This window comes from Eurypyga helias, unplaced genomic scaffold (genome assembly GCF_000690775.1).
Source record: "Eurypyga helias isolate BGI_N326 unplaced genomic scaffold, ASM69077v1 scaffold6844, whole genome shotgun sequence".
NCBI lineage: Eukaryota > Metazoa > Chordata > Aves > Eurypygiformes > Eurypygidae > Eurypyga > Eurypyga helias.
Window position 1 is genome coordinate 17,389 of NW_010245538.1, and position 23,807 is coordinate 41,195.

General features: G+C 46.5%; 2 protein-coding genes across 3 annotated transcripts in view; one reads left to right on the forward strand and one right to left on the reverse strand.

The window, feature by feature from the left end:
- TOM1L2 (target of myb1-like 2 (chicken)) overlaps window positions 1–23,807 on the forward strand; it is a 53,902-nt gene that overhangs the window by 235 nt on the left and 29,860 nt on the right. The window contains exons 2-4 of one of the 2 annotated variants that reach the window (XM_010150099.1): window positions 19,822–19,906; window positions 20,576–20,654; window positions 22,317–22,466. In XM_010150099.1, the coding sequence (XP_010148401.1) occupies window positions 19,822–19,906; window positions 20,576–20,654; window positions 22,317–22,466 (314 nt within the window). Of the gene's footprint in view, window positions 1–19,821; window positions 19,907–20,575; window positions 20,655–22,316; window positions 22,467–23,807 lie in introns of those variants that run through there. The other variant, XM_010150101.1, reaches the window with a different exon arrangement.
- Window positions 42–272, reverse strand: LOC104508464 (swi5-dependent recombination DNA repair protein 1 homolog). The gene has a single exon (XM_010150102.1). The coding sequence runs from the start codon at window positions 270–272 to the stop codon at window positions 42–44; it is 231 nt and encodes a 76-aa protein (XP_010148404.1).

A 23,807-nucleotide genomic window follows, 5' to 3' on the forward strand; every position in this document is an offset into this window, starting at 1 on the left:
GTGTGTGTGTGGTCTTTGGGTGGTGTGGGGATATCCAGGGGTTAAGGTGGGGCTCTGGAGGCGATGAGGCATCCGGGGGGGCTAGTGAGGGGCTCTGGAGGTATGGGAAGGCCTCTGGGGCGCAGGGATTTTGGGGTTGGTGGAGGCTCTGGAGGTGGTGGTGGGCTTTCGCGGTCAGTGGGTGCTGTAGGCCTTAGTGGGGGGGCTCTGGGTCTTTGGGTGGTGTGGGGATATCCAGGGGTTAAGGTGGGGCTCTGGAGGCGATGAGGCATCCGGGGGGGCTAGTGAGGGGCTCTGGAGGTATGGGAAGGCCTCTGGGGCGCAGGGATTTTGGGGTTGGTGGAGGCTCTGGAGGTGGTGGTGGGCTTTCGCGGTCAGTGGGTGCTGTAGGCCTTAGTGGGGGGGCTCTGGGTGTTGGTGCGGGTCGCGGCGGGCTCTGTGGGCAGCAGAGGGCTGTGGGGGCAGTGATGGCTTTGGGCAGGCTGTTTGCCATGAGGAGGGAGCAACTCCACTTCAGGATGGTTGAGGAGTGAAGGAAAGTTGTTGCATCCCCCAGCTCCTTTTCCTGCATGTGAGCACCTTGTTACCCTGTCGTCCAGCCACCTTTTTCCCCCAGCGTAGGAACCTCTCTGGATCTGTGCGTATGCAGGGAGAGCGGTGTTGTGTAGAGATGCAAGTAGATGCTCGGTTTTTAGCCCAGAGCTTGAATTGTGGTTTTGCTCATGCTTTGGTGACATTAGGCAGGTTATTTTGGGTGCGCTTTCACTGTGCGGCTAGCCAAGGCCTTCCTGGGTTGCTGCGTCTATTCCCTCCCTCTCACAACTGTGGCCAGTCTGGTTTTGGTCTGGGTTGCCACGGGAGAAAGCCTGGGCTTCACTTCTGCAGAGTTTGGTAACTTGCCCACAGCTGGCCTTCCGCTTTCTTCTCTTAGGCCCTGAAGAAATACAAGCTCTCTCACATTGCGGTGAGAAAGAACAACAGTCTGGCTCAGGTTCCTGCAGTTCAGGGATCGTGGTGTACGGTCCCGGAAGCCAAGGCGATGGTCAGTTGAATGCACTTGTGCTGGCATCGCTCTCCAGTGAAACCATCCTCTTAGTTTCCTTGATTTGATCCATAAGCAACAGTAATTCTAATGCCATATTTAGGGGTTATAGGTAGTATAATGTACAGTCCAGTCTATAGCTGTTCCATATTGATTTACAGAGCGATGGAAGACTTGTGTCTTTGGAATTTAAAGTGGAAAAATGTTGCAGGGTCCCTGGTCGTGGCCCAGAAGTTCTTTTATAACCATCTCCTCACCCACACGTGCGGAGACACCTCCTTGTAGAGCTAAAAGGCCCTTAAACAGCTAAGTCTCGCACTGTGCTTTGAAGATGGCTGGACTCTTGCTTTTTCAGAGTGTATGGAGCATATGTATAGCTTGCTGTTTTTCCTTAGCCATCTGGGGTGTTTATTTCTTCTGCTTCGGGAGAGAAGTGCTGAGAGTTGGAGGATAATAGCGAGAACAGTGAACGTTAAACATGATTTTAAAGTGAATTTGCTTTGTTGTGTTTGGCCATCTGACCACATCTGCCAGGACAGCTGGCTGCTTTGCTGCTTGGACAAGCCCTCTACAGTGAGCGTCGTTAAGGGAAGGCAATAATTTCCCGTCTATTTATTGTCAGATTCTTTTAGTGTCGGTAAGTGGTTTAAAGGGGCTTCCTTAAGGCTTAAAAATTGTTGTGGGGGTGTGGGGGTTAGCAGTAAAATCTACTTTTCTAGCCTTCTGCCTTTCTGACTCTGGAGCTCTTGCTCTCTGTGGATGAGAGGTCGCTGCCAACTCAGGGGCTTTGAACGCAAAGTGCCGAGGGAGCTGCTTTCATCAGATAAGGTTAGGGGTGTGTGTGAGGGGCTTATAACGCACCTTCCCTTCATGCAAAACTCAGCTGTGTTTTAGGAATGGTTTTGTTTTGGGTTTTTTTTTCATCCTCGAGGGGAAAAGAGAGCTGCAGATTTTATTTGGAAGATTTTTTTCTGCTTCTCGTATTGCTGCCAGTTATCCCTTTCTGAGACAACAGTAAAACAAAAGCATGCCTTGTTCTCAGACGGTGCTATTCGCCCAGTGTTTCTACAGGGTTGTTTTCTTTCTCTTTTCAATGAGCTTGTGGAATATAATTTTCACTTAGGTTTGTCTTCATTCTTTACAAGAAACTGAATGATTTTGTATTTCTGTTTAAACATATTGTGTTGAACACAGTTGTGATGTTTTCAAGCAAGGCCTAACACTCACCATAAGGGAGAAGTGCAGAAAATTATGTAGGTCCATCAGCACACCAAGAATGCATGTTCTCTGCCAGGAAGTAGCGCTGGTTCGCATGAAGATTTAATTAGGGCTAGGCAGCATCTTCAGATAAATGCCAGGTCTGAACAAAGGTGTTGGGGACGGTTTGGGAAGAGCTGAGAGAGGTAATACAAGGGATTTTCTCTTTTCTCCTCTTTATCTGGATAATGTCTGAAGCTAGGCAGGCTTTTTATGTTAACTCTTTTGCTTGATGTGGGAAAGTAATGCTAGGATGAGCTCAGAGGATTTGTAATGGAGATGGATAGAGTCTCCTGCGTCTGAAGTGCCAGTTTAAATGGCAGCCAGGTTTCTCATCGCTGAAAGCTACCTGAATTTTGGACTGATTTACATGGTAGCCTCTATTGAGTTTCCAGTGGTGACATAACAGAAACCATGTAAGCCATCACCATGGCTATTAATTACAAACCTCACCTAATTTTTAGTTAATGCTTTGATGGACCCGTTCTTACTGAACTGTCCTTATGTCCTTAGCAAGGTCCTCCCCTGAGCAGAGGGGCTGGGTTTTGACGGGGCTGTGGCACAGAAGGCAGTCAGCTGCTGTGGTGTGCCTAGGAGTTTCCCAAAATTAAAGTCCACTTTGCCCAATCCCTGTTGTTTTTCACCTGGAGGCTGCAGTGAAGGGAGGTAGGTAAGAGCACCGTTTTACATATAAGCTAAAAATCTCACCCAGGATTATGTGGCAGAATCCATTACTTCCCAAAGGTGCTGTAAGCAAACACTTTCCAGCATCCCACAGATCTTGGAAGAAGCCTTCACGGTCCTTCGCCCCTTCACTCTTGTCGCTTTTGGTGGTGGGCAGTGCTTCCTAGCAAGCCTCCTCGGGAGGATCCCTGGGCAGGGGCTGCGTGTGGAGGCTGATGCGCTGCTGGTGCCGGTGAATCCAGCTGCCGTCGGCTGGACGAGGAGCCCCGGGAGGCACCGGAGCTCTCACTGCGTGGCTGTGGCCAGCTGCGGGGCGGTCGTGCCGCCAGCCCTGAGAAGGTCCTTGTGAAAGCCGGGGGGGTCTAGAGGGTGGACTTGGGTGCTGCGGAGTGTGTCAGGGCTGACAGAATCCTTGTGGCATTGGGTGTTGGTCTGTTTCTTAGGACTGAAGGGCTTATTTTTTCCAGTTAATACAGTAAGGACAATAGGTCAGATCCTTAGAGGAGGACTGTCTTGAAGAACACTGCTCAGGGAGGAGGAGAAGCCCAGGAAGATGTGTGGTACACCGGCGAAGACGGACGGCTTGCTAGGGGCGAGGGGCCGACCTGGGGAAAAAGCTGCGATTTACAGTAGCGGGAATTTGCCTCGAGATTCAACATTCTGCCATAAATTGCGTTTTTATCTCTCTTTGTTCGAGGGAGCCATCTTTAAAGTGTCACCACTCTAGTCAAGGTTAGTAGAACAAATACCCTTCCTGTAGGTTAGCGAAAACATCCTCGATGATTAAAGCTGATTGAATTACAAGAATGTGGAGTACTGGTGAGATATTTTTGGTTTCCCTCGTTCTGCTTATTTGATACAGGCCATATGGCTTCCACATGAGGCCGCAGTAAAACCAGTTACCTTCTGTGGGCTGTTTTGCCTTTTTTGGTTTTTTTACTCTGGAGACTTTGAAATTGCTTCAAGAGACTGTTTATGGGTTTAAATCCACCCCCAGCCCCCTCCCCGGCTCCCTCAGGTGCGAAGGGTTTGTTGGGGCAGTGATGTGTGAAATGGGCTCCTGGCGGGGTGATGGACGGGAGCGTCGAGGTGAGTTTTGGCGAGGGCTCTGGTCAGGGCGGCGTGTTTTGCTGAAGTCAGCAGTTCTTGACGCAGCCTGAGGTCCGCCTGACGCGGAGCCGAAGATCTCCAGGGAGAGAGGTCCGGCAGGCGGGTTAAATGCATGGAGACCCACAAGTTAATTTTTAACAATACAGTAGAAATGTCCTGCGTGACTGGGGGTGGGAGTGTTGGTCAGGCGGTGCTGGTTTACATCCCTGGTCCCTGCTGCTGAAGGGAGCTTGGAATGAGGGGTGCCAGTCTGGGCACCTGCCTTGGAGCCTGCTTTCGGTATGGTGATTAAATACGCGCCGTTGTTTAAGGAGGCTACAAAACCGAGGTTTCAGCACAAGATACAAAGGCACTTTATTGAAGCAATAGTGAGGCAGACAGCTTTTCAATTGATTTTTATCAAAGCGCTCGCAGTTTCCATTCAAGGCAGTTAAATTGATAATAAATATGGTGGACAGTCTGTTTCTGGAGCTAATGTTTTGTTCCTCTTTTTTTTTTTGTTAATGAGAAAATGCCTCAGCTCGAGGGCTGTATAAACACCTTTTTATTTTCCTTTCCATAGAAAGCACTTAAGACCTTTCTTCAGGCTTCTTATATCTTAAGATTTTTATGAGTCTTAGAATAAAAACGATTCCTAAATGAACGATTTGATGGCTACATGCAGGAATCGGGAAACGTATTACAGCGAGCAGCCTGTGGTAATCCTGCAGGAGGAATTAACCCAGGCTTTCTTCTCCGCATGCACAATTTGCCCAAGTTCCCTTCAGCGTAAACTTACTACTGTGTTGTAGGTAACGCATTTTTTTTGTAAAGAGAAACCTTTTCCCAGTGCCGGAAATCACGGTTTAAAGTGCACGCCGTAATCTTAGGATCTGGTACCCATAAAATTACGTGTTTGCCGCATGTGTTGGGGTCTGAATCATCTCTCTTTTCATTAATTGTGTTATAATAAAATAAAAAGTCCTAAAAAAGCTGTTTGCATTTACCCATAAACACTGAAATACTGTGCTCTGTTCTAATGGAAGCTTTTCTCAGTACAAGGTGGCTGTAACTTTTCTTGCTATTGGATGCCCACAGCATCAAAAAGATGAATTTTGTCTTTTCCCACAGTGAAGAAGGCACAAAAAGTGCTCTCCTCAGAGTTTTTAAGGACATTTATAGGTACTGGTAGCTGGTCAGTCATTTAAAATCCAGCCCCCCGCTGTTCATATAGAATTGTGCTAGTCATGCAAAAGATGCTCTTAGTTTTATAAGATTATTTGGATCTGCTTTCACTTTGTGACAATGGATTATGATGTAAGGAAAATCTCCATGAAATATGAAAATGGATATCTTTGCTTTTAAAGGAGCAAATAAATACTGAGTCATGAATCTGGCAACTTGGAGAAACTACATACATGTGTGAAGCTGGATAATTAGTATAATACCATTTAATACTAGGTTTCTAAGACTGGATTTATTTTATAGGCACAAAAGCAGATTGTAGTTCATGAAGGTATTATAGCATGTATTTTGGAGTAGTGCAGTTTTATCTCTTCCAGCACAGTCCGCTTAAATGTGTATTCCATATGCTTCTAATACGAATCTGTATGTGAGAGGTTGCGGTGTGAGGACAGCTCGTTCCCAGTTTGATGCTGCTCTGTTCATGCGCCGGCAGATATTTTAAACTGCCTGTTTAAAGTATGCTTGACTAAAAACACACAGTTAGAAAATCCCCACAGACCCTTCCAACTCATCTGATATTTCATCCAAACCAACTTTCACCAAAAAAAGGAACTATTGTGTGTTTTCCGTAGTTGAATTAAGAACAGTTTTAAATTAGTCAGGCTTTCCTTTGGCTTCATCAACTATGTTGGGATTTTAAGTAAGCATTCCTTGGTGGTGATCAAGCCATTGGGGAGTATCCTGGGTGATCACGGTCAGTGGAGGAACAGCGGTAGTGGCTGGAATTTCGGTGAGATGATGCTGCGTGGGGAAGGGTGCTGCAGGGCTGGTGCTCTCCAGGGTTGGCCTGGCGCTCTCCTTCCTCATCTGACATTTCCTATTTGACTCTGGGTAAAGCGTTTCGCACTTTCTGTTTTGGTTTAAAAATCTGTGCGACGTAGAGGTGATCCAAAGCGCAGATGTTTGGAGATGTTCTTACTTGCATCCACCTGAGGAATTACAAGTTTTCTACGTGAAAGAACCTAGTTGCTGAGTATAAAAATCTAACATAGCTAGGTCTTATCTTCCATGTTTGCTTAGTCATCCTACTGACGGTTCTCCACAATTCTTTTGCTCATTTGTTTTAGTTATCATCGATGGGAAAGGGCTCTTTAAAAACTGATGATTCTTGAGTGCAAAAGGTGCGGGTCTAGAGGTTTTGGTACAGCTTGGTCTCCCCTAGGAGCAGGCCCTTTGCTACAGGTAAACATTTCTTTACCTAACTCATGGAGCCAGATTTTCCAGTCTGTAGGTACTCTTCCCTTGCTGAAGAAGGGGAGATGCAAATAAATTCAGCCATAAATTGACAGCACTGTCTCTAAATTTAAATAGACTGCCCATGACTGTTCTATACCTGCCAGAACTGCTAGGTAGGCCCCATGATGTAGTAACTCATCTCAAAATCAAGGATTGGGGAAGAAAGTAAGTCCATGTGTGTGCATACTGTGTCTGTGTTTGGGCAATTCCTGGCACGGCTGTGTATAGACTATTTACCCGTGTTCTGCATCTCAGTTGACAGAATCCCTTTGGCAGCTCAGGGTTTGCAGCATAATCTCAGAGAGCAAACGGACACTCAAAAAATAAGTAGATACTTGGGAGAAACCTGCTGAAGATTTTGGTTAGTTGGTGAGCCTGCTCTGGGAGCAAGAAGGTCCATTCCCCAGCCAGTCCTCGGAAGCCTTCTGGCTTAGATTACTTGGGGAAGAAATTCTTTGTTCAAATTCAGATCAAAGAAAACTTACACAAAGTGAGGGCACAGATGGGTGTTCTGAACTGTGTTTGAACCCCCGAGAACTTTGCGGAGCATTGGTTTCTTATTCTGAAGGCAAGAAAGGCTTTGTTACGTCCCAAATGTGGTCAGGAATGTTGAAGATGTGGTTAACATGGACAGGTGGTATCCTCTGTATTTCCATGGGGTACAGCTCCCGTAAGAAGTGTGAGCAGCTTTGTATTTGACCCAAATAACAATATTCACATTTCTCGCATAGCTAAGTAAATGCAGAAAAAGTTGCTTCTTAAAATCTGATATTTCCTGTCTGGTTTTTTTTTTTTTAACTTTAGTTTTGTCCCAATTATAGCTTTCTGCGTTTATTTTCCTTTAGGAAGGAAAAGGCTGTGCTTCCTTGTCTATACACACAAAAAGCTACCTTGAGCATATTAAATAAATTGCAAGCTCCGGCAGCTTTTCCAGGGAGTTTTGGAGGGTGTTTACGCCGTTCTAGCCTTACAGCCTGGTGGTATTTGATAGGTATCCTACTCCCTTCATCTTCTCAGGCTCACAGACATGGCTGTAGGTTTTAATAGAGGCATTTCACTTAAACTGTGATGACCAAATGACTTACTGAAATACAAATTCATTTTTTCAGACATCTCTACAGCTTTAATTAGTAATCTTGTCCAAAAAGTCAAGCCCAAAGTGAGTTTTTGACTGAGGTGATGCAGAGATGAGATACTATATTGTAACTCTTCCTTCCCAAACATCTGCCATTGCAATTGGTACAACGAACATCTGTTGGGCTCAATACAAATGCTTCTCCCTCTTTTATATGACGCTGTCAGGAATCTGAATTCTTCAATGTTCAGCAGAAAGCGCTACTATCACTTAACAGGGTGTTAAGGAATTTAACTGGTTAACTGGTTCCTGATTTAAGATGAAGAGAGAAAATACACAGACTTTAGTGGAATATGTCATGTCTGGGGTATCTGGAAATTGGTCTCCGCATCGTGACCAGGTATTACCTGAACGCTGTCTGGTATTTTCCTGAGCAGTCGTTGTGGGATATAAGTATGATGATAAGGTGATTGATAGTGAAAGGTAGGGGTGAAGCGGGATCCAGCATATATTTGGTTTTGGGGTACCCTTATCTCGTGTTTAAGCTGTTGTGGTAAACAGGTTGTTTTTTCATTATCTTCGAGCTGCCCTTTCTCTCCTGGTTTTCGGTTCTTCTAATTGGAGGGGTATTTCAGTGAAAAGAGCGATCTCAGACCTTTGTGAAGTTTTCTGCTAGTACAAATAATGGTAAATCTGAAATCACTTATTAGACAAGAAGTTGTTATGGCAACTATAAGATGGTTGGCTAATCAGAGAGTGAGATCAGTTTTTATTTACAAGCATAATGAGCAATTAAGTTTGAGCAGCTGTCAGACTTGGAAAGTGATTAAAGTTCAGCAAACAACCCAAACGGGTCAGTGTTCAGTTCTGGTGGTTTTCTGACACTGCAGCTTGATCATGTGTGGGTTTTACCTCCTGTAATTAAAACTGCCTTTAAAATCCCCATCGATGCCAGTGACTCGGCGTAGCCAGCGAGTAATGAAAAATCCCTCTTCCAAGCAGGTTTCTTAAGGGGTATTGGCCATCAATCTTGCTGCAGCTAGTGAGGTGTTTCACATGTAGCATCCCTTAAAGCAAACCTCAGTTTGCAGAATGATCTCCAGGCTGTTGGAGATCACCAGGAGAGGGCTGAAACGCTGAAGCCTGGCTCCGGCAGCCTTACACCCCCGAAGGACGCTCCTTCATAAATGGCAGCATTGTGCTGCTCCTGGTTGCTTAGGAAGCCGCTGCTGGGCTCAGAGGAAGGACGTGCACCCTGTACGTGAACATAACACCCAAAAGAAATTGGGTAAGTCTGGGTTTACCCAGAAATGTAAGGGAATGCCCAGGAGAGGCTGACCTCAGTCATTCAGCTGGCCACCAGTGAGCGGGGCCGGGCTAGTGCCTTTGCTGGTGGTCATCGGCACCCAGGCAGGAGCAGTGACACTAACACGTATCAGCATCGCCCTGTCCAAGAGGATTCAGCAGGTTTCCTGGTTGTTATTCGGTGTCCTGTGACATCTCCCGTGTTGTTGATTAACAAGCAGCAAAGGCTGCTGGTTCTCGGTAGATTCCAGAATATCGTCCGTGTTCACACTGGGAAAGTTACCTTCCCATCGGAATCCGCAGCTTTAGCATGCCCCAAATCAGCCCTTTTCATCTGCTTCTCTGCTGCATATGGTAAAAAAGCCACGCTCAAAATCTGCGTTCTGGTTAGAATTTTAGCTGTCCAAGGGCCAAGACAGTTATTTTCCAACAGTGTGCTGCAGTCCCCTGATGCATTTCGGTTGTTTTTAATTTTACCGCGCTAATAGTGCCATGTGATGTAGGCGATGGCAGTGGGACGTGAAATGTACCGCGACGGTTCCTGACCCGAAGGACTTACAGAGTCATATGGCTAGATAACGGAGGCTGACGAACGGGATCTTGTGGGGAAATGACGACAGGCTCAGAAATAGGCATTTGCACACTTGATCGAAACTTGCGCTATTGGCATTTTCTATTTATCAGTCCTTCTCAGGCGTCTGCGGCGGTGGCCCGTGAGAAGCAGGGCTGTGGGGATGGAGCGGAATTCTTCACAGGGTTATTAGACACCAAGCAATCCCCGATTCTCAGCCCGCACAAGATGGGATTGCAGACGTGCGTCTTGTTATTCCTGTTGCCTGGTTTGCACTCGGGTTTCCTGAGAAGACCGTTTGGAAGTGTTTAGCCGCTAAGCCTTTGCAGGCATAGCAAGCTTGGCGTGTTGGAACGGCGAGCTGGCAACAGAGCCCTTCGCTGACAGCAGCGTTGGCAAAAGTGATTCCTGTTACCTAGTGGAACAGGAGCCAGCTCTCCCCTCTTCCCGTGGAGAAAACGCTTAGTGTATTCCAGACGCTGATCTTCAAGCGGCGGAGAGACTGGAGCGGTTGAATGGGATCGGAGCTGGCTGCCTCTTGCGCAGGCCTGCTGTCACCTTGCAGAGCAGTGTGAGGGAAGGCTGCAAAATCGAAAAGCCAAGGGAAGCGTTTCACACCCGAAAACGTGAGCTGTCAGCCCTCGAAAGCTGCAGACTCCTCGCTGTCTGGTTCGCTTCTACGTGTGGGATCGTCGTGGTTTTCCAGAGGGGACAGCTCTCACCTTGGTGGTGGTAGATCCATAGGAGAGCTGGGTGTGGGAACATGCACACATACTGCAAGAGTGGTTTCATTTTGTTGGTAACATTTTAATTACTGTATATGACTGTTTACGTAAAGATCTGGTGTAGCACGCTGCAGTTAAGGTGTAAATTGTAGGAATAAAAGATACTGCCTTTTTTTTCCCTCTCACTACATGTAATTAGCATTTTCAGTTTATTTTAAGCATGTGAGAATGTGGGCAATTGACTTCAGGAGCAACCTGAAATGTGGAAATGAGGCATATTTATATTATGTAAAATCATAATATAAATAACACCAATGTAGGAGCCTGATGGCTTATCTTTGCCTTTTAGTTTGTTTGCAGCAAACAACATGTTAGAAGCGAGTGGGTGGGAGGGGGAGATTTAAATATATGGGGATGGATTTTTTAGAGTTTGCAGCTGACGTGGATTAAAAATTCTTAGAACATTTCATCCATGAAAGGCAATTAGTTTTGTTTTATGAATATGAAAAGCACGTAGCTTGTAAGTACTGGAGTGAAGTCCCAAGTGAGTTATTAGAACTTGCTTTACTCATGTAGTACAAAATTAGCCATCAAGAGCTGATAGATTTCAAATATAGCTCACTGACACCCTGATCACCCATAACTTTTCACGAAGACCTTTTTTCAGTCTCACCTGTAATTACTGGATGCCGTTGAGTCCGGAACGGGGCAGGTAGTTACAGATCAGGGCACCTTCTTGCTCTTGACGGCACTGGCAAGGCTTTGTGCAGCCGGGCTATCAAATTGTGATACCACGCTGCCCACAGTTCTGGGGGTAAAACTGCATCCGGATGCGTAGCTTGTGCCTCCTCCTCCCTCGCCTCCTGGTAGTATCTTACTGCTCAGATACGTTATCTGCTTTGTACGTGTGGGACCTCTTCTCTGCGGTTTTGGGGGGATGTTTTAAAAAGCTGTTTGCAACAGTTTATTTAGGGAACTGTCACACTGGCGTTCAGTAAATAACAACAGAGCCTTTAGGCGTGCTTGCTGACAAAGAAGTTGAGGAATAAATCACTACTTTCAGCTGCCCCTTCTCTCAGATTTGTAAGTCAAGGCTGATAAAATGAATGGCGTCTGCATTTTGTTTAGCAGTTCCTTTTGGCATTAGGACAATTTCATGTATATGTATTAGAGAGTTGTTTAATAGCTTTTTTGGAATATTGGGCTTCTCTGTAGTCAGTTGTCTTTCTGGTGAGAAAAGCGTCTCGGCTACTAAGGGGTGTTTGGAAGAAGACTGTTTTTTCAGCCTCTTTGGCTAGTTTCTGTGTCTGATGTTTATTTGGAATGAGGGAGAGCCAAAGACTCAGCTATTAAGAAATCTTGTATTTCTAGTGTTGGTGAACAGGCCATTATTCATTTGGTATGTCGGTGTTTTAATGCCCGAGATCCCCAGTTAAGGAATGGGTAGCCCCAGTTAAGGAAGAAGGTAGCTCCCCCCTCCCAATCATCCACATTCCTTGGAGAAATAAAAGCCCTTTGGCAAGTGGTAGGCTACGACCTAAGTTCTGCCTGTGACCAAATGTTGGTGTGATTTGCTATGTGGCTCCGGCTGCCTTACTGGGGCCAAAGGAGGAGATTTGGGTGACCAACCCAATGTACTGGCCTGTTTCAACAACACGGCGCTGATAAATTCCCACCCCCCGAGTCCTACGGACAAGTCGTAGCGCTCGCAGTCAACTTCAGAAAAGGCAAATCCGAGGGAGAAGATTTTTGTCACCCGGACGGTTTTAATTTATGCTTTGGTGCCTCTCATCTAGAGAAGAAAGACGGACACTCCGAGTGTGATAATATTAGACTACTGGAAGTGCTGCCTAATAGATCACAGATGTTTGCGAAGTGGCAAGCTGTCGTCTCCACCGGTACAACAGCGCGAGGGGACGGTCTGTCATGAGATGTGACATGTCATAAAGGAGCATTGATTCGTTGCTCCCCTACAGTAAATCACAGGGTAAACATCCCCATTCGAATCCATTAAAATCCATTAATACAGGACGTATATTCTAGAACTGCTTTGACATTCCTGATTGAAGGCTTTAGCGTATCGATTCCCGACGCGAGCGGGTCCCTGTTTGTCAGTCGTAAGGTAGCACCACGCTCAGAACGCTGTGGGTTTGCAGTGAGATGGGGATCTGGCCAAGGTCACTGCTGAAAGAGGGGTAGAAACGTGCGGCGCGGGCCGAGTTTTAGGGAGGAGTGCCTCCGAATCACGCGAACGCCTGGATGAGCCGGGAAGCTGCTGCCGTATGACCTCGCGCTGAAGGACAGCTATTTATGGTAGACGGGTCAACACGTTGGCTTTAATGAGTGCACAGTACATACGAGCAAGGCGGGGGTTTCGTGGTTTGTTTTTAGAGCTGTGTAGAGTGAAGAAGTCGGAGGGATTTCACTTTGAAAGAAGCAGTAGTCCCCCTGCCATCTGTTTTGGAAGAGAGCGACATATATACACATGTCGTTTGGTGGAGCATGCTGTCAGCAGCCACAATTTCTGCTGATGGGGGAACTTCAGTGAGAAAATTCATAACAAAAGTCTTTATTGTATCGAAACACGCCGTTCTGCTTGGGATCCACATTCCAAATGCTTTGAAGGACTATGCTAAGCCATCCTTTGTGCCTGGGATGAACGACATCCGAGCACAGAAATTGCCTGGAGTAGGTTACCCCGTCCGGCCGTTTCTGTAGGAGACCATAGGGTAGTACTGGAAGGTCCGTCTGGTTTTACAACCCACGAATGCATCGAGGTCTAAGAGATGTGATAACCTGAGCGAGTCGGGCTGATACGCTCCCGTGCCTACTCTGATATTATAAGGATTTCTGGCTTTTCTTCTTGTTCAGGTGAAGCTTTGATCTGAGTGAGAAAGAAAGATCTTCGTTGTACAGCCGTTGATGTTATTTAATGTGTGTTAATCCATTCACCTCGCTCTGCTTCTGAAACCGCTGCACAGCTCTGCTCGGCTAATCAGCTGTAGGTTCCTGCCCCTGAGAGCCTGAATTTGTGGGAGATGCTGGGTGATGTCTTTTCTGTGGCGTCTCTAGATCACAGGAACATCGTAGCGTAACTGCGAGTACCGTGTGGTCTTTAGAAAGGCACAATAATTGCATCTTACATATTCATGACTGCAGGTAAGCGTGATCTGGAAGGCACCTTTGCAGAAGTTTGGCACTTGGGCGGCAGCTTCAAAAAAGAAGAAAACCTGAAAGTTAATTGGAGAAAATGACAGTTCCCAGTTTGCTGCTGTGCCTTCAAACAGCGCTCGAGCTAAGTGCTCATTACGACTGCACACGTGCATCTCCGCAGCTTCTCTCCTTATTTTATTTTAACGTAGGCTCCGCAGTCATTACAAACTATGATTATGCATTAATTCAGCACCAGAAACCTTGGCAAAACAATGAGTGGAGGAGAGATGACTTCATCCCAAGGAGTTTCGATGTAAGCATAGCTAAAAATCAATCGAATAATCACAGCGGTCAAAGTGGATGCCCAGCGCTGCCGTGGTACAACCCAAATCACGTTTTCCTGTAATGCCTTGCAGTTCAGATTGAGCCCGTTTGTTCTAGCTGACTGGCTTTTTCGTTGGAAGTGTGAAGCTCAGCATTTTCAGAGCAGTGTGAAATAAGGAATGTAGAAAAAGGACTTGGAGCAGTGAGGTGGCTAATTGAAAAATGCTATTGGAGCTGTGCTTTCGAACAAAGAAACTGGCAGGGTTTTATGAGTAAGTCACTTCAGAGTGGAGTTTTGATCTTGAATTTTGAATGAGTCACATTTATTTTTTAATAGCAGCGTTTTGATAAAAAGGAAAAAACCCCTCCTGTTGGTTACCATGATGTCTAAGTGTCTGTGACTGTCTCTAAAAGCCCGTACAGAGACAGCAAGAATAGACTGTTAAGTCCAGGAGCATCCAAGTGTGTTATTCCAGTGTATCTCAGTCTTCCACGTGAGATGTCTTGAACCCAGCCGCAACGGGAACACTGAGGATCTTTAGTCTTATCTTCATTTGGCTTGGACAGCTGAAATACGTTTCCGTGGCCTCTGGATGGTCTTTCTCCAGGTCTTATGGACGGTGCCGTGCAGGTCGTGGATGATTTGTTGAATCCAAGAGAGACGACTGCATCGCAAAACGTAATGATGCTTTAAAGCAAAACAATTCTGTAAGCTACAGCTCGGAGGAGAGATGTTATCGTCTCATCAATAGCTTATCTTCCCTCGTGAGCCATCGCGTGTGTTTTGCATTGCCGTGCAAAACTCGTCTTTCTCCTGAAAGCCCTTTGTCCGTGCCATCCGAGTGGTCAGCATTTGACCTCAGCTGATGGCCCTTTGCTTTGGAGAGAGCCCCGCTGTGCCCAAGGGAGGGGGACCAGCGGGGTGGGAGTAAACGCCTGCTAATGCCGTGGCTTCTTCTGTTCCTTGTCACGTATTGCGCGGAGTGAAAATGTAAGCCATCTGACTGTTTGATTTGGGAATTTCAGTCTTGGAGCACAGCTGGTGGGCAGGTGGGCTGTTAAGAGGCAAGACAAAGATCTAAGATCTGCAATCTTCTCAACTCCCAAGCAAAAGAAGCAGCTAAAAAAAAAAAAAGATTATGTTTTATGCTGCTTGAACACCAAATGCTGTTGGAGGGGAAGGGGAGACATTCGGAATTGGAGGTTTCTTGCTTTCGGATCTCTCTAATAGGGTGCATTGGTGTGCATGCTTCGTGCATAAACAGAAGGTGATTTTTTGTCCATAATTCTTCCCAAACGTACGAATTCAGAGTCTCTGAAGCAACATCTGGAGCAGTCCCAAGAGAAAACTCTGATTTCTCTGAACACAAAGATCTGTTCATTCACAAGATTCTGTTATTCAGGCAGAAAACCGTGCATTTCTCCCTCTTTCATTTAATGTGATTTCTAGCTAGTGAAACATTTAACTTCCAAGAGCATCATGCAGCCCCAGAGTCGCTTACGGGTGCTTACGGACAGACCTTTTGGGGAGATTTCTACCCTGGTCATGCCTGCTGTCATTGTTCAGCTGGAGTAGCTGTTCTCGCTGCTTCCAGCAGTCAGTTTTTCAGTCTCGGCTGCCCAAACACGCACATGGCGTGTGAGTTAAATAGCATACAGACTGCAGCTGGTGCAGTGGCAGTCTGAATGAAAATCCTCAGGCTGTCTCCATCGGCAGGGTCAGTATCATGGTCACGGGAAGGGAAAGCAGGTAGGAGCGAGGAGGTCTGCTTTATCTCATCCATAGGTGAGCAAAGTCAAATGTGAAGAGGATCATCAGCATTGAACTTTGAAGCAAAGGCTGAGAAGGGCTGTGAGAGCAGCTTCTCGAGGACAGCCAGTGTTAGCACGTCCTTGTTAGGGGACTTCTGAGCTGGGGTCAAGGTGGGTGGTAGAAGTTCTCCTGGTTTTGTCCCCTCATTATAAAGCACATCCCTGCCCTGCCCATTTATTACCATTACACAGGCATTTCCGACCTGATTTCCTCGTGGGAACATCTCTTCGATGGAGCAGGCTGTTGGGAAGAGGTTTGGCTGGGGGTGTGCACCGAGACCATGTACGCTGAAAACTTAATGTCCTGCACATCCCCTTCTGAATGCCGTAAAATGTACGGGATGTGGGTGCGGGCAGGGAGATGGAGGTACTGCCGCTCGGCAAAGCGGGGAAATGCGGCCGCAGGAGTTAGATCTGGGGGGGAAGGTGTGAATGAAAAAACAGCAGTGTTTTCTCCTTTTCTCTGCAGGCTAGAGATAAGCTAATGCTTGCGTGTGCATACGCGGTGTCCAAGGGCTGCGGCGTGTCAGGCGTGGAGCACCCGATTGTCTGTCTGCCTCCCAGAACATTCACACTTGAATTTGGGAAACGTGGTGGGAACCGATAGCATCTTGTTTCGGAGAGAGGCTCTCCGAGGATCTCGCTGGTGGTGTCACGTCTCTGTGAGACACAGACCCCTGGTTTGTTCCTGCGGGGAATGCCACGCTCGGAGTTGCTGTGGGGTCAGGAGCTGTCGAGGCACCCTCGGCACCCAGACTGGGAGCTGCCAGCCTTGTTACACCATTAAACTGCACCGTCGACTCTCCAGCTCAGTGAGGGGAGGGCACGAGGGACTCCTGCGCGTTGCCTTTATCCTTGTCTGATTTAACATTCCTCGTGTCGCCCTGGAATCCGTTGGTCGTGTTCCAGAGCCCTTGTGTGAACTAGTGCCACTTTGATGCCTTTTAATGAGCTGGAGAGAGCTTGAGGAACGGGTGATAAAACTTGAAGGGGCATTTGCATGCCATTCCTTTACAATTCCGTGATAGTTTCCAGTCTTGTCAGTCATATTTGCTGTTTGAGGAGGAGCCATGGAGAGATGCATGGCTTCCAAAACATCCCTAATTCTGGACAGTTATTTGGTATTTTTGATTTTCTGCATTTTGGATATGTTGGGCAGGGATTCTCGCACGGCTAAGTGCAGGCAGAGCTGTTTTCCCCAGAAATCCAGAACTACAACCTGCTACGTTTTGGTTCCAGAAGCGCTCCGCAGGCTTTCAGTTGATTGCAGCGTCATACTGGTTTTCCAACAAATCACACACCCACTGGTGCGCCTTCTCCGCAGCCCGTGAACTCCACAGCCCGTGAACTCGCTGTAACGGCCGAGCGGGCGCTGTAGCAGCAAATCTGGGTCACGCACCCTGCGAAGGACAAACAGCTACGGATGACAAGTGCTTGTGTGCTCTCTGTTGCTGAAGAAGAGACTAAAATTAGCTTCCAACTCTTATTCGAATTAAAAATTACCCAAGGGGAAAAGAACTAATTCTCAAAAAGACAACTGTTACGTCTTAAACCCACACAGTCTCAACCACGTATTACTCCAACTAAAGAACAGATACAATAAAGAGGAGGTAACTAAACTTTCTGGGAGAAAGGGGAATTTGTTTTCCCTAGGGTATCTCCAAAGGGAAATAGGAATGAGGTTACTGGGGAGCCCAGGTGAGTGTTCCTATGCTTCCCTCCGTCCCGTGCTGCCGCAGCACCTCTTCGCTCCACCATCTCCAAGAATATCGCCCTTTTTAGCTGTGGAGTACTGCCACATACACAGTTTGTCATCAAAATAAGCCTTAACTAGATGGGCTTTTCAAGACCAGTGAAGGAATTGGCTGCTCGCACAACTTTGTGCGGGATCAGCGTTTTCCACAGTCGGTTATAAAAAGTGATTATAGCAGACTGGAGAGCATGCATGTCGCTGAGTCGCTGCCTGATGCCAACTGCTTTCAAGAACACACAGATTTGTTAACATATTTTTAGATTAAGAAAATGAATCGTATGTCCGGCTTAAGGAATGCCCTCTGTTTAAGGCATACTCTCTCATTTTGCAGCTCTGTGCGTATAAATCCTCTGCAGCTTTGGGGATCACCTTCTCTGGCGGAGCAGATGTAGTGATTTTTTTTAAAAATATCTCTGAATGTTAAGGGTTTTTTTTCCCTAATGTTAAATGAAACGTTTTCCTAAGCAGCAAGGACTATATGGAGGTGAAGGCTGATCACATTCTATAGCAATAAAGCCTTATGTACAAGAACAAAATGCAGCTAATAAAAGTGATTGTTGCAAGAAGCTTTGCACAAAGATGAATTCCTACATCTCAGAAAACATTAAACAGCTCTGCCTGCGCTCTCCCTTAAGAGAATCCTTGCCTAATGTAGCCTAAATGCCGTAAATTAAAAATACTCGATAACCTGTCCTGAATTTATTGGACTTCTTGGAAGCCACGCATCTCTCGGGCTCCTCCTCCAACAGAAAGAGCTCTCCTTGCCAGATGAACTGTACCATGAGGTGGTGACGGCTGGAAAAGGTGAAGATGGCAAAGCCGGGAGCTTTGCAGCCTCCGATTCCTTCCCGGTGGGTGAGACCCTGTGCAGCCATCCATCCGCGTGCCTTGCAGGAATGGGAAGCGAGGCCTGCAAAGAGCCATCTCCTGTTCTATAATCTCCTTTTCCGGGGTGTCCTCTGCATTCTGGAGGTAGATGGCTTGTTTCAGCACTCTCTGCTTGGATTTTGCGTAGCTGTCCGGTTTGTGTCAAACTTGTGATGCTTGGTAGAGCTGCTTTAGCCACGATTCTGGCGTGGACAAGTCACTGAAACTTGGATTACCCAGGCGCACAGTCTTTCTCCGAATAACGTCCCATAATTATGGCCTGTGGGCATCTGTCCTCAGTCACAGGGATAGAAATGTTAATGAGAAAAACATCGTTGGTAAACAGAGAGATGCTCGATGTCCTTGGAGCCTGATGTTCTCAAAACAAAATCTGCCTTGCTTGGCGGGACAGATTTGGGCCCGCTGTAAAGACAGAAGGATGCTTGGAGAAGATGGTACCTGTGTTTTTGTTTCTGCTTTAAAATGTTTTTAAAACATTTTGTGGCTTAGTTTATTTTACATTTTCAAAATGCTTTTGTTTACCCTGTTTGCCTTCCCACGTTGGATACCAGGGATCGGTAGAAGAACCTAGACTGATTTAGCGGAGGAGGTCGTGTTCGGCTCGAAGGTCCCCGGTAACGGTCTTCCCGGCGACAGGCTTGGCGTTGAACCCGATAGGTCTCTGAACGTGGGCGGTGTAACGCAGAGAGGGTCTGAATGCTGCAAGTGACTCACGTGAAAAACCCAGGGGCTGTTCTAGGCGCCACTAGACAGAGTGTCTTGACTTAGGGGGAAATTCCGAGGAGGAAATCGTTCTTGTCAACTGATTACTTGGAGTTGTAGTTATGCTACTCTTGCAGACGTCTGTAAATTAAATGGTCAGCGGTTGGCATCTGCCACTGCCATGGTGCTATAGGTCATCCTTCCCGTGCAACGTAGTCTGATGCCAGAAGGACTTACCGGCCACACAGATAGTAAGGGAGCATTTGGGAGTCAGGAGGAAGGCAGAGTGTGCATGGGAGATGTGTACAGCATGGAGAAGGGACTGGGGATGTAACCTGAGGCAGAGGAAAGCAGTGCCCATCCCCATCAAGCAGGTATTGAGGGACTGGGGTACAGGAGTAAAAGAATCCCATGCAAAAAGGGGTGCCCATGAATGATAGCATGACCTAAACACTAATGTGCTAAATGTTTTCACGTGCTGGTGGTTCTTTTCATGCTGAAATTCTGGAATTCCTTGGATTCTGTCTCCAAGTTGCTCTCTTTCCTCCCTCCGTTCATGTGGAGGTATTATCCACTAAACCAGGGAGGAGGTCATGTTGATTTTGGGGAGATTTTCCAACCTCATAACTTGCCAACATTGCAGCATCTGAGAAGTTTGAATTGGAATTAGCTGACATTTGCCAACTCTCCCAGGAATTTGGGAGTCTTTGAAGAATAGCCCATCTACGTGGGCTGAAGGCAGTGAGCTTGCGGGATAATAGATTCTGTCTGGAAACCTCTCTGCTGATCCCTAAAACCAGGAGGGAAGGTTTGACGTAGCTTACAGCCAGTGGGGACTTTTTTTTTTGTAATATATCTTTCTTTTACTCGATTGTTTCAGCTCAGGGTAACTGAAGATGGATTGAAGTAGAGTACCTAATCAGGAAGATGTGCAAAGATTTATTTCTCTTTACTTTCCAGAAAAGGCCACAGATGGCTCTCTGCAGAGTGAAGACTGGACACTGAACATGGAGATCTGTGACATCATCAACGAGACAGAAGAAGGGTATGTGCTATTTCAGCAAACTTTGAAAGGTTCACGAACGCAACCTTCCTTCGTACTCAGCATGCGAGGAGTCTGGGGGCAGGTGTTCGTGGATTGAATGCAGTTTGCATGCGAGTTGCTTAGTTTTCCTGCTCCTTAGACAGTTTTCCTTCAGAAAACTCCTGTATGATGCAGCGCTTTCTGGGATTGGTCTCTGCTTGGGAGGGCCGGTGTGAAAAAAAGTTTTCTTGGAGAGGGTACTGAATGTACTTCTGGGGTTCATGTTTTCAACACGTGTATCTCTTTGTAGTGCTGCAGTGCCATTAATTTCAGCCATTTGAATACAGAACTTGGGATACTTCTCCTTCAGCACCAGGAAAGCTGTGCTGCTTGCAGGAGAACTGATCACTGATCTTCAGCCCTGGGCCTTTTTCTGAGTTGCTGTCAATCTTTCCTGCTCCATCAACATCCAGCCTTTTTGGATGCCTCAGGCATTGCTCTGGTCTTGACTCTTGTGATACCTTGTCTCTTCACATAATTCGACATAGGCTGGTTGTAGTCAAGTAATCTGAAGTTAACACACATGCTTATGTCCAGCTGGAAATGGGAAGGGATTCCTTTTCCCACAGTATGTGTCGTGTGAAAAGCGTGCCTGAGCTGTCTTTTAAAAACAGTGTGTTTCTCCTTCAGTCCCAAGGATGCCATTCGAGCGCTGAAGAAGAGGCTGAACGGAAACAAAAATTACAGAGAGGTCATGCTGGCGCTGACGGTGAGTGGGGGCAGGATGGAATGCCTCAAAAGGGCAGAACCCTTTTCTTTTGCCATTTTCCTTTTCCTGGCACTCCCTTGAATGGACACACTATTTGCTTTAACAGCCACTGCTCTGCCCTTTTCTTCTCTCCAACTGCCTCCTCGCTTCCTTGGGGAAGAGTTGCTGGAAGCTTTGCACAGTGTTTTTCGGACTCAATTGATTTCTGTTGTTTTTTTGGGGCTCTTATTCATCCCAAGTACTGACTGAGGGAAGTTAAATTAGCCCAAATGGCTGCGCATACCCTTTGGAGCTATCCCTTCTCCTCCCGCTCCCCGTGTCCAACCGTTTTTTCCACTCAAGACAACAGCTGTGGGCATATCTGCAAGGGAGGATGGTGAACCTGCTGTATTTTCAGCTTCATGAGTAGCTGATGCCCAACTTCCCTTGTGAATGGATCTCTGTCGGAGACCTGCAGTAATTTATGCTGATGTAATTTCACTCAGTGAAGTGTAAATCATATTCTGTGCATTTAGGCAGCACCGCTAAGGTGTGAGATCATTTGCCGGTGACCTTTCCTACTGACGGCTTTAGCTAGGGGTTTCCTGGGGGAGGCAGCACGCCTGGACATGTGGCACCGGGCAGGCTCTGCGCTGCAGCACTCTGAGGAATGAGCAGCAGTAACTAGATCGAGTTACTGTGCTGTGGGTAGGTGATCTGTGTGATTCTTTCGCAGGGCTCTTGTTGCATCTCCCTGACGATGCGTGACTGTACTTTCTGTCTTCTTGCCGTTTCCTATCCCCGATTGTCATTTTGACAGATCACCAAAGACCAATCCCTGAGATTATCCATTGTGCAGGAAAGAGCGGAATTCATCAGGAGTGAGTCCGTGTCATCAGGGCTGATGAAAGTAGCTGGAGTAGGAGAGTAATTACAAACTCCTCAGATACAGAGTCTCAGCGGTTATTAGGCATGGCTGTAAGGAGAAGTGACGCGTTGGATTTATCTCCATGCTAATCATGTTCTTCAGAGAAAAACCAACAGCTGTTCTCCATGGCAGTTGAATGGCAAGTGGAAGGTGCCTCTAGCTAGGTTGCAGGGGGAAAATGTGTCAAAGTATAACCTGTCAGAGCATTCACAAGGGAGTGTTTTGAATGAGTGAAGATCATTCACCTGAATTCCCAACTCTAAAACGTGGCTTATAGCTCAGAGCAAGCGGGTCCAGCTGTGTCCCAGGTACATGGAAAATGGTGGAGTGTCACAGCACGATAATATCTCATTGTGACAGGATGTCATCTGTCTTACCTATTCTTGATGTGATGCTGTGTACTTTGCCGTTGAGCTGTGCAGGTTGGAAAGTTCTGCTTTGGAGAGAAAGGGACTTTATATGTCTTTACCTTGAAAACAGGCAAAGGTAGATCACAAAAGGGCCCCATATGTTAATGATGGGTGAAGTGCATCTAAATGTGTCTGTAGAGAAGGAAGATTTTTAGTAAAATTGTCGAAGAAAAGAAGAATTAGGAGCATATATTTAATTTCTCCTCTGTCTTCTCTCCCTCCCATCAAAAGTTTTGAAAACAAAATAACCAAAACAAAATCAGAAACCGAACCACATGGGTGCGGTGTGTGTGTGCTCAAGCTTTGCTCCAACAATGAATGTTTATCCTGTGCGTGTGTGTGTAGGTGTTGGAGACCTGCGTGAAGAACTGTGGTCATCGCTTTCACGTCCTAGTGGCAAACCGTGACTTCATCGATGGCGTTCTGGTGAAAATCATCTCGCCCAAGAACAACCCCCCCACCATTGTCCAGGACAAAGTACTAGCGCTGATTCAGGTACACGGCTGCTTTCTGCTTCCATATGCTGCTGCCTGAAACAAGGGCTGTCTGCTTCAGTGCTACGCATCACCGAACATGCTGCCATCATTAAAAACGTGGCATTTTTTACATGTAAAACCAAACAGTATTTCCAGATTGGCAGGGAGAAGGAGACATGCACGTGCACAGATATTTTATCCAGGGAGAAATGTCCGGATTCTACTTAGAAAGGTACCACTCTAAACCAAGAAAACTGAATAAAAGAGAAGTGGGCGGCTTTGCAATTTAACAGTCAAATCTGGAAGCTGGAGACCTGCTTCTGTGATGGGCTTGTCATCTGAGGCCAGGAGATTTTAGAGGCTCACGCTTTCGCTGTCAGTTGCAGAACACTTACCTTTCTGTGTCTGTTTCCCTGACCGTAAAATGGAGCTGTTGCCTTCCATTAGAAAGCATTCTGAATGCCTTTTAAAGATGGTTATAGGAGAGTAAATGACCATATAGGAATTAAATTTTTTTGGATGTCTTTTCCCTGGTTATTGTGCAGTAAAAGTGCACTGTCAGATCCTTGCCTGCAGTGGGGGAAGTTCAGACAGAGGCCTGTCTGCCACTTCTCCTTCTGTGCAGCATAACAATAAACAGCCATGTTAATTCCACAAACCATTAGCAACACATGAGGAAACACTGGTGCCTGCCTGGAGGAAATTTGACAATTATAGGAAGCTTTATCACTAAGCTCCTACAGGCTATTGCATATGCCAGAGACTAAAAGACGCTGCGTATTTAAAATGATATAAACCTGCTGCAGTGTTTCTTGTAGGAAGGTGTTTACGAACGCGTAGTTTTCAAACGATGCTTCTGATTTTTGTGGCGAAGCATGCGGTTGAAATTCTGCTGGTTCATGTGTTATTTGGATACACAGATAGGACCTTGTGAGAGCACGACAATGTAAATAAGTGATTTCCAAGGATGAAATAGGTTGGGTGAGGAAATTAAGTGGGCATTGCACTGGGGGCTGTGAGGCCCCTTTATTTCTGGTCTCTGATCTCAAGGCACAAAAAAATAGCACAAAATTAATGAAATCATTATATGCAATTCTTGTGCATCTGCCTGAGCCCTGGGGTGTCTGCCTGCTTTGATGGGAGAGCTGATGCATGCAGTGACCAGGAGATGAGGTTAAATGCTTGTCCTGTGAGGAGAAACGGTACGTGTTTCCATACTGTTTGCTCTGCTACGGTGGTTTAGAGGATGTTGGTTACCCTGGGTCCTGGATTTAAGTGGATTCCCAGTTATCAATGGAGCTAGGAGATGGAAGTGTTTGTAACGTAACCAGAAAGCCGCGGTCGGTGCCTGAGCGTATGA